Source organism: Camellia sinensis, chromosome 11 (genome assembly GCF_055761805.1).
Source record: "Camellia sinensis isolate YWXY chromosome 11, ASM5576180v1, whole genome shotgun sequence".
Taxonomy (NCBI): domain Eukaryota; kingdom Viridiplantae; phylum Streptophyta; class Magnoliopsida; order Ericales; family Theaceae; genus Camellia; species Camellia sinensis.
Window position 1 is genome coordinate 173,244,106 of NC_138971.1, and position 12,876 is coordinate 173,256,981.

The window sequence follows — 12,876 nt, forward strand, 5'->3', positions numbered from 1 at the left end:
TAAATATAATAGAGGTCCATATTATTCATAGGATGTTTGAGTAGGACAGTGGTTAAAGCGTGTTTTGCACCCCAAGGTTGCCTGGGTTCAAACCCTCTGAGCAGTCGTTTCAATTTTTTTTTTTTTTTTTTTTATTCAGAGCCGAAACGACGTCGTCTCAACTGCTGTGAGTTGGGCACAACAGTACCCCCGGATCCAAGAAAATCAAACTTTTTCTTTCTTTCTTTATATAATTACTAGTGTATGCCCGTGCCTAAAGGTACGGTGTAAATAATATTAAGATTAAAATGCAGTTCTAAAAATATATTTAACAGACTATACTCTACGACAATTGTTTAAAACCCTTTAGCGACAATTGTTTAAAGCTGAATTCAAGTTATTAATTTAGAAAATAAACACACATGTTTCAAGTTGTACGCCTATGAATAAGTTGATTGAGTCGATTATATGGTTTTTTATATATTAAATTCAATATCTATCCGAGATAAGAATTAATTTCATCAATCTTAACCACAGCCGAGTGGTCGAAACCACCTCCATTGTATTCTGCTGATCAGGTCGGTTCTTCAAGTAATCCCAACACTATTTAAATTTATTTTTTAATTTGATAAAATTACAAATTTAATATAAAATTTAATCCCAACACTATTTAAATTTATTTTTTAATCCCAACACTATTTAAATTTATTTTTTAATTTGATAAAATTAAATTTAATCCCAACACTATTTAATCCCAATACTATTTAAATTTATTATAAATTTAATCCCAACACTATTTAATCCCAAAACTATTTAAATTTAAATTTAAATTTAACCCCAACACTATTTAAATTTAAATTTATTTTTTAATCCCAACACTATTTAAATTTAAATTTAATCCCAACACTATTTAAATTTAAATTTATTCCCAACACTATTTAAATTTAATCCCAACACTATTTACATTTAGATTTAATCCCAACACTATTTAAATTTAAATTTAATCCCAACACTATTTAAATTTAAATTTAACCCCAACACTATTTAAATTTAAATTTATTCCCAACACTATTTAAATTTAAATTTACTCCCAACACTATTTAAAGATAAAATCGACATGAGATCTGGGGAAAAGGTATATATTTTCTTCTTTGCTATAAATTTTTTTGGGATAGTATATGACCCCGATATGTGACAGAACAAATAATTTTCCTAGCCGTTTAGTTGTGTTTCTGTTTTTAGTTTTTTTGAAAAGCGAAGACAATGAAAAATTCTAAAAATGGCCATAATTTTAATAATTATGATTATATATACATATGAATACTCGAATGTTTTCATTTTCTGTCATCTGTTTTTCATTTTTAGAAAAATACCCAGAAATGTGACATAAAACTGGATAATTTCCCTAACTAAAGTTTAAATTAATGTGACATAAATGAAAACAGAAACAGGCCTAACTAAAGTTTTCATAATTGGAAGAAATGAACCCAAGTCAAGAAAGGAACAAAACATAATGTCGGTACTCAAGTACAAATAGAAAACTCAATACACTGGCCTATTGTGGATTATAAAAAGACCCAAGTGCAAATACTTTAGTAAAATTAAAAGCAGAGGACCTACATGTTTTGTTGCCATTCCTACATTGCACTGGTCTGTATTGGTTTTACTATTAACAAAAAGAAAATGCAATAAAGGAAGCAAAGTGGGTGTGAAATGGCACTTGCAGTTGACTAATAAAGGTTTAAGTAAGATTCCACCCAAGAAAGGAACATAAGCCCATTTGTCATCTTCTTCCAATGAAAACAGAAGCCCAGTTGACCTACATATTTTTTGTTTTTTGTTTTATATTTCAAATTTACTGCATTTAACTGTTAAGTAACACAATCAGCTAGAGTATTAAGAGGGTAAATAGTATAACAATCTACCTGCTGTCCCCTATGAAGTCAGTGGAGACCACATCGTCTTCGGTGAACCCCAAAATACCCTTGAGTTTGCCCTCAGATTTCTCCCTGAAATTAAGCAAGAAAGAATAAAAGACCTCGTCACATGCTAATCAAGAGTTGGCAGCCAAAGAAATTTGATACAATTATGCAAATCTCAATTTGCCAATGTAATATACTGCATAATGAGGTGAATTTGAAGGAATGAAGGAAATCTGAATACTCACTTGATAGCATCTTTGATTTGCTGGTATGTAGCTGCCTTCTCAAGCCTCGCAGTGAGGTCCACAACTGAAACATCCACAGTTGGAACTCGGAAGGCCATTCCGGTCAACTGAAGCAATTTTTGACAGCATGTTTGGTTCTTGAACCTGTGAAGAGGATCATCTGGGAATCATTTAGTGATTTTAAAAATAACTGTTTGGTTCTTGACAGCATGTTTGGTTCTTGAACCTGTTTTCAAAAATAACTCGAACAATGATCATTAGGCGAATCATTTAGTGATTTTAAAATTTGAGTAATGAGAAAGACTCAAAAACTGTGATCTAAGACTCAAATGTTGATCAGCAGATTTATAAAGAATCCCAAAGATGAAACCAGAAATGATGATAAACAGAAATGAACCCAAGTCAAGGATTTCAAAGCAAACTCAAACTTCAACCTGACTAAGCAAGATGTACAAAAATCAACAACGATGATAGAGATAGTGTTACATTCAACTCAAACTTCAATGATCATTGTACGCAGACAACTAAATCAACCCGATAACAATGATAGAGAATAGTGTTATATTCAATTCAAACTTTGATCACTGATCTTTGAATGCAGACAACAAAATCAACACATTTATAAAATCTAACCGATGCATAAAAATCAACAACAATGACAGAGACAATAGTGTTATATTCGATTCAAACTTTGATCACAGATCAATGATGCAGACAACTAAATCAACCCAATTATACATATCAAAAAACATTTCTATCAGAACAAAAAAATATTTAAAAAAACAAATAGGAAATTAAATCAAACCTTCAAGTGGGCAGCAGCCTTTTCCTTATCAGTGAAAACTTCAGTAGACTCCAAAACGAAATCGGCTCCGGTTTCGCCCCATGGAATTTCATCAGGGTTCCTAAAAATACACAAAAAAAAATTAAAACTTTTCATTTAAATATACTCTGATTCAAAAAAATTGCAACGGAATTGAGAGAATAAAGGGCATAATTACCTGACTCCGAAAACGACTTGTTTCTCGCCAAAAAGAATGTGTTTTTGAGTCCTTGACCTTGACATCATGATGCTTCCATTGTCCATGAACACTGTCGTACTTGAACATGTATGTCTTCACAACACATCACAGATTCACAATGATTAGTTTCAAACCCAAAAAACAAAGACTCAATAATAAACCAACAAAATCTCACAAACCTCACATCTCTCAAAACATTGAATAAACAGTCAAAAACCCAGAAATCGCACATTCACAAATACAAACCGGAAAATTATACAATCCTGCTTCAATTCGATTCAACAAATACAACTTTTCAAAAAAAAAAATTGAAGAATGCCCCATGAAATTCTAAACAAACCCCAAGAATTCTAAATAAACTATAGACTACCTGAATTACTGCCACGTTGGAAACACATATTCGGTTTGAGTAATTAACTCTTTCAAAAAATAAAAGTACTATTACCAAACAGAAATTTTGCATTTATGGAACAGATATTGCAAGGAGAGAACACAATGTAAAATCTAAAAACACCCAATAAAACAATAACAAAAAGGCAAAGTTGTAAGCAACAACTTAAAAATTAGAACCCCAAAAAAACAGAGGAACAGATGAAAGAATGTTGAAAAAAAAATTGTAATGGATGATTGATGAACACCTAATCCCAAGAGTATTTTCAAAATTGTAATGTTGAAAATAATATTGAAAATCATGAACACCTAATACTCTTGAAATCCCAAGAGTATTACAATTCTATTAAGTATCATGAACACCTAATCATCCCAATCATCCCAAGAGTATCCCAAGAGTAGCTGAATAGATTAAGTAAAAATTGTAATGAACACCTAATACTCTTGAAAATCATCCATTACAATTCTAAAATTTCAACACACTGAAAATTCATCAACAAAAGAACCAAAAACAAAACAATTAATGATAATAGGCAAAACTCATGAAGCCGTAACCTGATAAATACCTGATATTGCCAAATCTTCTCGTACTCAGCTCCAACAAAGATTGTAGAAAGAAAAATAAATTGTGTAATCATCAGGTTAGATGTGAAAATACTAATCTCTATACTAAGAGCATCTCCAACCCTAGTCTCTTTTTTTCATGAAATTTTAGAGAAATTTTGGTTAACTGAGATACAAATAAGAGCAGGATCACTATACTAAGAGCATCTCCAACCCTAGTCTCTTTTTTTCATCAAATTTTAGAGAAATTTTGGTTAAAAGCTTGATCTAATATGGAACACTCAAACCATACTCTCTTTTATTTCATCAAATCTTTCTAAAAAAATCCAAACCTATCCTAAAGATCTGTTTTAACCATTTTTAATGAAAGAAACGCATATCCAATACTTATCTTTTTGAAATTTCATTAAAACTATGACTGTTGAATATTTGGTGAAATTTTTTTACAAATCCCTTGATTTGATTTAAATTTGATGAAATGGAGTTTCACCGTCAACTACAAAAGTTCATTTCAACCAAAAACTTTCAGTTTTAATAACCATTTGATAGGCTAGCTATTAAATTGTGTAATCATCAGGTTAGATGTGGAAATACTAATCATCAATGTAAAAGGAATACATCTTGAAATAATAGTTATAAACTCTCTAGGTTAGATGTGGAAATACTTATTCATGATGTTTCACCAAAAGCTTTACTTGATATAAACTAAAGAAATTTAGAAAGTAGTGTATGTAAGCATAAAATTTCATTACTAAACCAAAAACCAAACCTGATTGCCAATTTATATAGTACAGCTCTTAGTGAAAGTAATTACACATAAAATAGAAAACTTGTTCTTGGTGAAAGTAATTTCATAGTATGTGCCAATTTATAAGTACAGTTCAATGAGATAAACAAAGGTAAAGAACTCACAAAAAGCCTTGGTTTTCGATACTTCAAGCATTGCTGCATGGGAAAAAAATCAAGTATATCACACTCATAAACTTCTTACAGAACATTGAAGATGACAATGAAAAAAGAGTATAGAATTGCATTTAGTGTTCTCAATGATCCAATCCCAATAAAAAGAAAACATTTTTATAAGAATAGATAGATATTAATGCTATAAAAAAAACAATTATGTTAGTTAGATATCCTTTCAGGTGTTTCGTAATTAGATCCTAAAATGATATTATCATCCAGTATGTTGTGTTTCTTGATGAAACATTATGACATTTCAAGGTCTGTGCCTGCCAAGTTATCAACAATCTAGATTGGCTGATTTATCAGAGAAATATGAATCATCAGGGGAAAGAAATACATGTGATGATCAAAAGTGTTTCAAGCATCCCAAAAAGGAAGGTAATCTTTATGTGTACATCGATAAAAGTGTTTCAGAGCATAGAAATTCAAGAATTCATTTCCAACAATCTTTATGCGTACATCGATAAGCATCCCAAACCCCATGACATGCAGAATTCATTTCCAATAATAATACACCTTAAAATGCAAGCAAGATTACCATAATTACATCACCACATTACCCAAACTCCCATTTCACAGTAACTTCCTATGGCAAAAATAAAGAACCATGAATGCCCTACTAAATATGACAAATGACAGCTCAAAAGTGTGTCTTGAAAACACAGATTAGATTTTTAAGAATTTAAAAACCGAATTCCAGCAAAGATGAATGCAACTTTTATTCAAGATCCACAATTTTTATTGATTCAAACCATCCTTAGGTTAAGAAAAGTATGAATACAAAGCCTTTCTTTGCCAACCAAACAGAAATTAAACAAAACAGAGCCCTACGCAAGCCTTGTTTGCCACCATTTCATAGCAAAATACACCTGTCTTACATGTATCTAACCTAGAGAGTTTATAACTATTATTTCAAGATGTAAACCTTTTACATTGATGATTAGTATTTCCACATCTAACCTGATGATTACACAATTTAATAGCTAGCCTATCAAATGGTTATTAAAACTGAAAGTTTTTGGTTGAAATGAACTTTTGCAGTTGATGGTGAAACTCCCTTTTTGCAATAATTATTCAGCCATTCCATAATAAATCAACACAAATCAAATTAATTCATAATAATAATAATAATAATAATTAAATTAAATTAATAAATAAAGCTCTTAGATGTGGGAATAAGAACCAACGCCATAGACACTGCCCAATTAAAAGCTCTTAGATCTGGGTATGTTCCCTCCGTTGGAAGAATTGCTCTCAATCCTTAGCTTTAAATCAAAATTCTAATAATCTAATATAAGACTTATTCCACACTATATAAACAACGTAAAATTTATTATTTTAAGTAATGTATTTATTATTTGATTTTTTTTAAGTTGAAATAAATGGATTTATTTTTTTCCCACAATTTACATTACTTAATTATTCATATGTGTTAGGTTTTTATTCTTGGCAACCCCGTTTGACAAAACTCCTTTCAGATGTATTTATTTTCGCACTTTTATTTCAGTGAGGCTATGAGTTTATTAGATGCGAATCCAAACCCGAATCAAACCATGCAGAGAAGTTTGTGATGTTAATGCTTTCAAGATTGCCACTTCGCTGATTATTACGGGGGTCGAGCTGCCCGGTCAGCTCGCGGCCGAAGCAAAATGCAAAATTGCATTCAAAATTGCATGTCCGTCGTTGCTCGCTCGAGCCAAGGAGTTCTCCCTCGAGCTAGGTCTCGCTCGAGCCAAGGAATGCGCGCTCAAGCCAAGGATTGCGTCCATACAAAAACCTGAAAGAGTGTATTCCTCGCTCGAGCCAAGGATCCGTCGCTCGAGCCAAGGCACTAGTAGAAATCATGAAAAATACACTGCTCGCTCGAGCCAGAAAAGCTTCGCTCGAGCGAACCTCAGAATCCGGATTTCTCAAGAAGTTTGTTTTCTTCCCAATCTTGGATTACTTTTGGTTCTCTATAAATACTTGGTTTTCTCCCAAAACTAAGGGATTGATTGAAGTCCTCCAGATCTTCTTTTTGGTTCTTAAAGTTTATATCTGGGGATATTTTGTTTGTTTTCTTTGATGTTTTTATTGAGTCTTCAACTCATGATTTAAAGAGAGTACATCAAAGGTTTGTTTGTTATACACAAAAGAGAGAGTTATTCTTCAGTTGTGGATTCTGAAGAATTCGAGCCTGAAGCTTTGGTGGAATCCGGAGTGGCTCATCAGAAAGACAATTCCGTGGTGAAGATGGGGTTGGAAGAGGCACATAGAGGTTGGTTCAATTAGGCGTTGTGGATTCGCTAGGTAATTGAGAGTATACCTGTGTAATTCCTTTAAATCTTCTTAGTGGATTGTTCTTGTGGCTGTTGTCCGTGGTTTTTTTATCACAGTTGGAGGTGTCCAATTGTGGTTTTTTCCACGTTAAATCGTTGTGTCTCTTTGTCTTGATTGTTTGATTGGGATTGTTATATTCTGCTTAAAATTGATACATAATCACAAATCAACATCTAGGGGATTTCTAGATTTTTCAATATGTATAAAAAATTATTATTTCATATTTTCTCAATCATATATTATTTTCAATTTTTATTTTCGAGTCATTAAACTTCTAATTGATGCATATTTAAAAAATAAAGGTTAATATCTTACAAAAATTAAAATATGTAATTACAATTTTTGCCTTCCAATAAATTAAAATTAAAATATGTAATTACATAATTACAAAAATTAAAAAAATCAAAATAAAAAATCTGTGCCTTCCAATAAATTAGAATTTTTTAATTTCAAAGCTAAAATCAAATAGCACAACCATAATCATAAGCAGATATTGAATATGTAGATTAACAGCGACAATGATCAAAACAATCACTCCTAAAAGCAAAAATCAAACGGAAAAAATACTTAAAAAGGAAATAAAAAAAAATAGAAATCATATGAAGCATATGTGCAGAGAAAAAGATAAAAAAAAATCAATCAATTCGAGGACAATTTTAGAGTCTTAAACATTTTACTAAGAACATCTCCAACCCTTCATCAATTTTATACACTGGACTATACATGCATATATATATCAAGTGAAACCCATTTCAGACCCAAAACTTTTTTAAAATGAAAATATCCAGATTCAAAAGTGTTGGCACCCAATATCCAATATCCAGATTATTGGGTTTAAGGGTTGGCACCCATCTTACTTAAATCTTATTTCAAAATATAGAGTGTATAAACTGGGTTTATATGTCAGAATCAAAAGGGTTAGAAGTTGAAGAACTTGGAAACCTTATTGGCAGGTGATTTCAAAAAACCTTAATGATTACAGCTACAAAATTAAAGAAAAATCCAGCAAGAACTGTATTGGGATGGGTATGGAATTCAACTGATTACAGATACAAAATATCCAGATTCAAAACTCATTTCAAAATCAACGCAACCAAACACCCACATATCAAAAATATCCAGATTCAACTTTACAAACCCACAAAAAATTCAGATTCAAGCAAAAGAATGTTATGAATTGCAACTTTACAACCAAACCCACAAAAAATGTCATAAATTCAAGTTGGAAGTTCTAGTTTACCTTGCTAGGGGAGAGAGACGAAAGAGGACGGTGAGAGGAGAGGAGGTGGTCGGTGGTGTCGTCGAGAGAGGATGACACACAGAGGAGAGGTGGTCGGTGGTCGGTGCTCGTCGGCGTCGCGATGGTCGATGATCGAGATGGGCTCCAATACAGGTAGAGAGAGAGAGAGTTCAAAAATTGAAATGAGAGAGAGAGATGAGATGAGTACCTGTGATGGAAAGGAGAGAGAGAGAGAGAGATTCTCTGACCATCACATCTTGATGTCGTTGATGCTCAAAGAGGGAAATAAAGCCTCTTCCTCATCAACCATTGATAGAGAGAGAGGGAAATAAAGACATCTCAACCATTGAAGTTGAGATGAGACAATTTAGACCATTGAATCAAAATGTATCTCACATACATTTTAAGACTTTTTTAAAAAATCTCTTGCCTTATTATATAGATAAGCGTCCACTCTGTGGCATAATTTTTTTTTTTAGGGGAAAAAGTGGTGAAAAAAAAGTAAAATATTGCCCTAGGAATATGCCTTTTTGCCCCTTGGGATGAGTACCCAGTATTCTTCACATGATCAACCAATGTGGAGTCAAAGTTTTAGACATTTATGAATTTATATAGAATTTAAAAATAAATAAATAAATTTTAAGTGAAAATTAAATTAATATGTTTTGAAGTATTTTTTTGATTTTTTACGAAAAATAATATTATAAATTTAGACTTAACTATCAAAAAATTATTCAGAACTATCATCTTGTAGTTTGAATTTATTATACACATAAATCTCACACTATACAAATTTAATCCTAACCACACAATTTCTTTCACGGTAAATTCAGGGTAGTTAAGGTGGGGTACATAGAATTATTCTTTTACGAAAAAAATATGTAAATAGTATGAATGAGAATGGATCTTTGAATTTCTTGTATGAATTGAATTGAATTTTTTTTTTTTTTTTTTTTTTTGAAAAAATAGCAACTTACCGAATTGAGCCTAATTTTTTCTAAAATTTAGAAAAAAATACAATAAGTCTTATAAATTTGATGTAATTATATTGAATTCTCTTAAAGTTTTTTAATTCAAATAATACTTAACTTTTGTTTTTATTAATAATTCGTTAATCATATAGATTAAAAAATGACCCTGTCATCTTTTTCATATTGAAATGTATAATTTACTTTATTTATCTTTTTGTTTTCACACAATTTGCGTTAATTTCAATCTCTTTATTTACCTTTACTAAAAAGAATATTAATATAATTATTTCAAAACTATAAAATTATTTTACTTTCGCTAAATCTCAATGGAGATTTGTGTAATTTACCCAAATTTTAATGTAACTCAATACTCTGGGCTGAACATAAAGTGGCTTTTCAATTTTCAATTTCATTTTCATTTTCATTTTTATCACATGACAGTTAATAAATGAAAAAGTAAATCACATTAATTCTTCCATATAACATATCCATTACATAAAATATTTTTTTCAAACAATAAATGAATGAAATGGTACACCACATCCGTTTGCCACTTGCAAAACATATTTTCCCCAATCTTTGGTGAAAAATTATTAGAGTATTATATCGTATTTTTTCTTGATACTCTTGATAAATCAAGCATCCCAAAACATGCTGGTGAATTACACTCTTTGCTCTCAACAAGTTCATCCCTTGAGCATACCTACAAATCTTGGAAGCATACAAAGCCTGCCTCACATCATCAATCAACCTCTTCTTATCAATCCCACTCCTCACTGCCCCAACCTCCTCCTTCAAACCCGCTTCCCTCAACACCTCCGCGGCCACCTCTCGCTCTTTCTTCAACCCGCTCAAATACCGACAATCCAACGAGGCTGCAATCATGGGAGCAGCTATCGAAAGCTCCGCGGCCTGCTGGACAGTCCATTTCCCGGTCCCCTTTATCCCAGTCTTATCCAAAATCTTATCCACCAATTCCCCATCTCCATACTCATCCTTCACCATGAATATATCAGCCGTAATTTCAATCAAAAAACTCTCAAGCTCCCCTCAATTCCACTCCCTAAAAATCTCTCCCAATTCATCATTCGACAAACCCCCAACACTCTTCAACACGTCATAAGCCTCCGAAATCAACTGCATATCACCATACTCAATTCCATTATGAACCATCTTCACGAAATTCCCAGACCCTCCTTCCCCAATATAGGTCACACAAGGACCATCCTCAACTTGAGCGGCAACTTTCCTCACAATATCTTCAATATTGAGATACGCTTGATAGGAGCCACCAGGCATCAAAGAAGGACCATATCGAGCACCCTCTTCACCTCCAGAGACGCCCATGCCGAGATAGAGGAGGCCTTGATCGGAGACTTGGCCGATGCGGCGTTCGGTGTTTTGGTACCATTTGTTGCCGCCATCGATGATGGTGTCGCCGGGGTCCATGTGGGAGAAGAGGGCGGAGATGGTTTGGTCGACGGGAGAGCCGGCCTTGACGAGGATGATGATGGAACGGGGTTTTTGGAGAGATAGGACGAAGTTGCGAGGGGTGTAGTGGCCGGTGAGAGGGAGGTCGCCTTCGCGGTAGGCATGATCCAGGGTTTCGTCCACTTTGGAGGTGGTGCGGTTGTAGACAGAGATTGGGAACCCTTTGTCGGCGATGTTCAGAGCTAGGTTTTGGAAGAATTTATAGACCCCCACCAGATAGAGGGTAAGTTTAACATCACCACCGAATGGACTCACCAACAAACAAAACAATACGAAAACCTACAAAATATAGGCAACCAGAAAACAGAAAAGTAAATCTACAAACAAACCATAAAATAAAGCAACAAAACAGCAAGGCAAACCTAAAGCAAGGCAAGCTAGGAAAACAAAGGCAAACAGACCCACAAAACCAAAACTTTAGCAACGACAAGCAAATTTGGCAGGGAATAAGGTGGCAGAGCAGGGGAAGGAAGGCGGTGTCCAGCAGGCCAAGAGAAGGCGGTAGATAGGATAATGAACGGCGACAAATCTAGCGATGATGGACAATGCCAGGTGGAGGCAGGACGGAAGGGAAGGGGCGGATTTGACGAAAACCATGGCCGAAGTTGAGGCAAAGGAAAACAAACACTTCACCGAGGAGAGAAAAAATGGAAATCCAAAATTTCCAAGTTATTGGACCAAAGTAGGGGTGAGCAGCAGATATACCGATCCGCCAAAACCGACCGAACTGAACCGATCCGCCGCATTTTGGACGGATGCGTGATAACGAGCAGACGATTGCGGATTGATTTTCTCCAATCCGCCAATCTGGCGGACAGATGGCGAATTTGAGATTCCTTTGGCTACAATCGAACCGCCAAACCGCGAGCACCCCCAGTAATTTATAAGCCTTTGTGTTTTCAGTTTGTTTAAATATTCTGTTTATATTTTCAATTAAAAAAGAGTTTAAATATTCTGTTGAAAAAAAGTTTTCAACCTGAATATCTTTTTTCAATTGAAAAAAATAAACGTATTATTTATCTATATTTTTTAGTTTTTAAATCTATTTCTAAAAATAATAAATAGAAAATATGATATATGCTGGTTGGTTTTTGTTTTCAAAAACAAATATAAATGTGACAATACAAAGACATACAATCTCCACTACTACTCTGTTCATGGTTTTGGTGGTTTGAATTATTTTTATATTTTAAGAACCACAAATTGTAATACTTTATGTGGATGAGTCATGCTATGATTGTAGTATGTGCATGAGGCATGCAATGATTGTAATATTCTAAAGTTTCAAACTTTCTTACTTTGGATGAGGCATGAAGTGATTGTAATATTTTTTTTTTTTTGAGGAAGTGCACAAGTTGAATTATGTTAAAAATTTATAAAATTTTAAACCGCCAAACCGATTCGCATCCATCCGCCAAACAGCCAATCCGCTCAATCCACATCTGCCGGATTGGCGAACAGATGCGGATTGATTTTCTCCAATCCACCAATTTGGCGAACGGATGGCGGATTAGAGGTTCCATGGCTGCAACCGACCCGCGCCAACCCCTAGACCAAAGCAAGGAAAGGGAAGAAGAAAAGAGGGGTAGGAGGAGAAGACGCGAGGCTAGAGGCCGCCGCAAGCCCCTCTCCCACCCTGATGGCCGTTGCACTCTTGAAAGCCTAAGAAGAGAAAAGTTTAGAGAGAAAAGCTCTCAACCGCTCCAATTGCGTACTCTCTCTACTTATGAAGGATGAAGGTGCTGTTTGATGTAACTGTTAAAACAGATT

At 33.7% G+C, this 12,876-nt stretch overlaps 1 protein-coding gene and 1 pseudogene across 2 annotated transcripts; both read right to left on the reverse strand.

Annotated features, from left to right (window-relative positions):
- Positions 1-1,499: 1,499 nt before the first annotated feature.
- On the reverse strand, positions 1,500-4,910 carry LOC145803353 (glyceraldehyde-3-phosphate dehydrogenase, cytosolic-like). 2 transcript variants are annotated; one of them, XM_082896621.1, is made up of 4 exons: positions 3,148-4,910; positions 2,952-3,051; positions 2,147-2,290; positions 1,500-1,988 (listed from the first exon to the last, which is right to left on the reverse strand). In XM_082896621.1, the coding sequence occupies exons 1-3, from the start codon at positions 3,231-3,233 to the stop codon at positions 2,186-2,188; spliced, it is 291 nt and encodes a 96-aa protein (XP_082752747.1). In that variant the 5' UTR covers positions 3,234-4,910; the 3' UTR covers positions 1,500-1,988; positions 2,147-2,185. The 2 variants fall into 2 exon arrangements, with proteins under 2 accessions (XP_082752747.1, XP_082752746.1); XM_082896620.1 differs by lacking the exon at positions 1,500-1,988 and having other exon boundaries at positions 2,007-2,290.
- A 3,025-nt stretch (positions 4,911-7,935) lies between these two features.
- LOC114272314 (6-phosphogluconate dehydrogenase, decarboxylating 1, chloroplastic pseudogene) lies at positions 7,936-12,265 on the reverse strand (annotated as a pseudogene).
- Positions 12,266-12,876: the final 611 nt, after the last annotated feature.

Excerpts from the sequence above, each read along its gene's own strand:
- LOC145803353 (XM_082896621.1), bottom strand. The coding sequence starts at position 3,233 with ATGGACAATGGAAGCATCATGATGTCAAGGTCAAGGACTCAAAAACAC. Across the intron at positions 3,052-3,147 it reads CAAGTCGTTTTCGGAGTCAG|GAACCCTGATGAAATTCCAT; the intron begins GTAATTATGCCC and ends GTGTATTTTTAG. Across the intron at positions 2,291-2,951 it reads AGGCTGCTGCCCACTTGAAG|GTTCAAGAACCAAACATGCT; the intron begins GTTTGATTTAAT and ends TCCTCTTCACAG.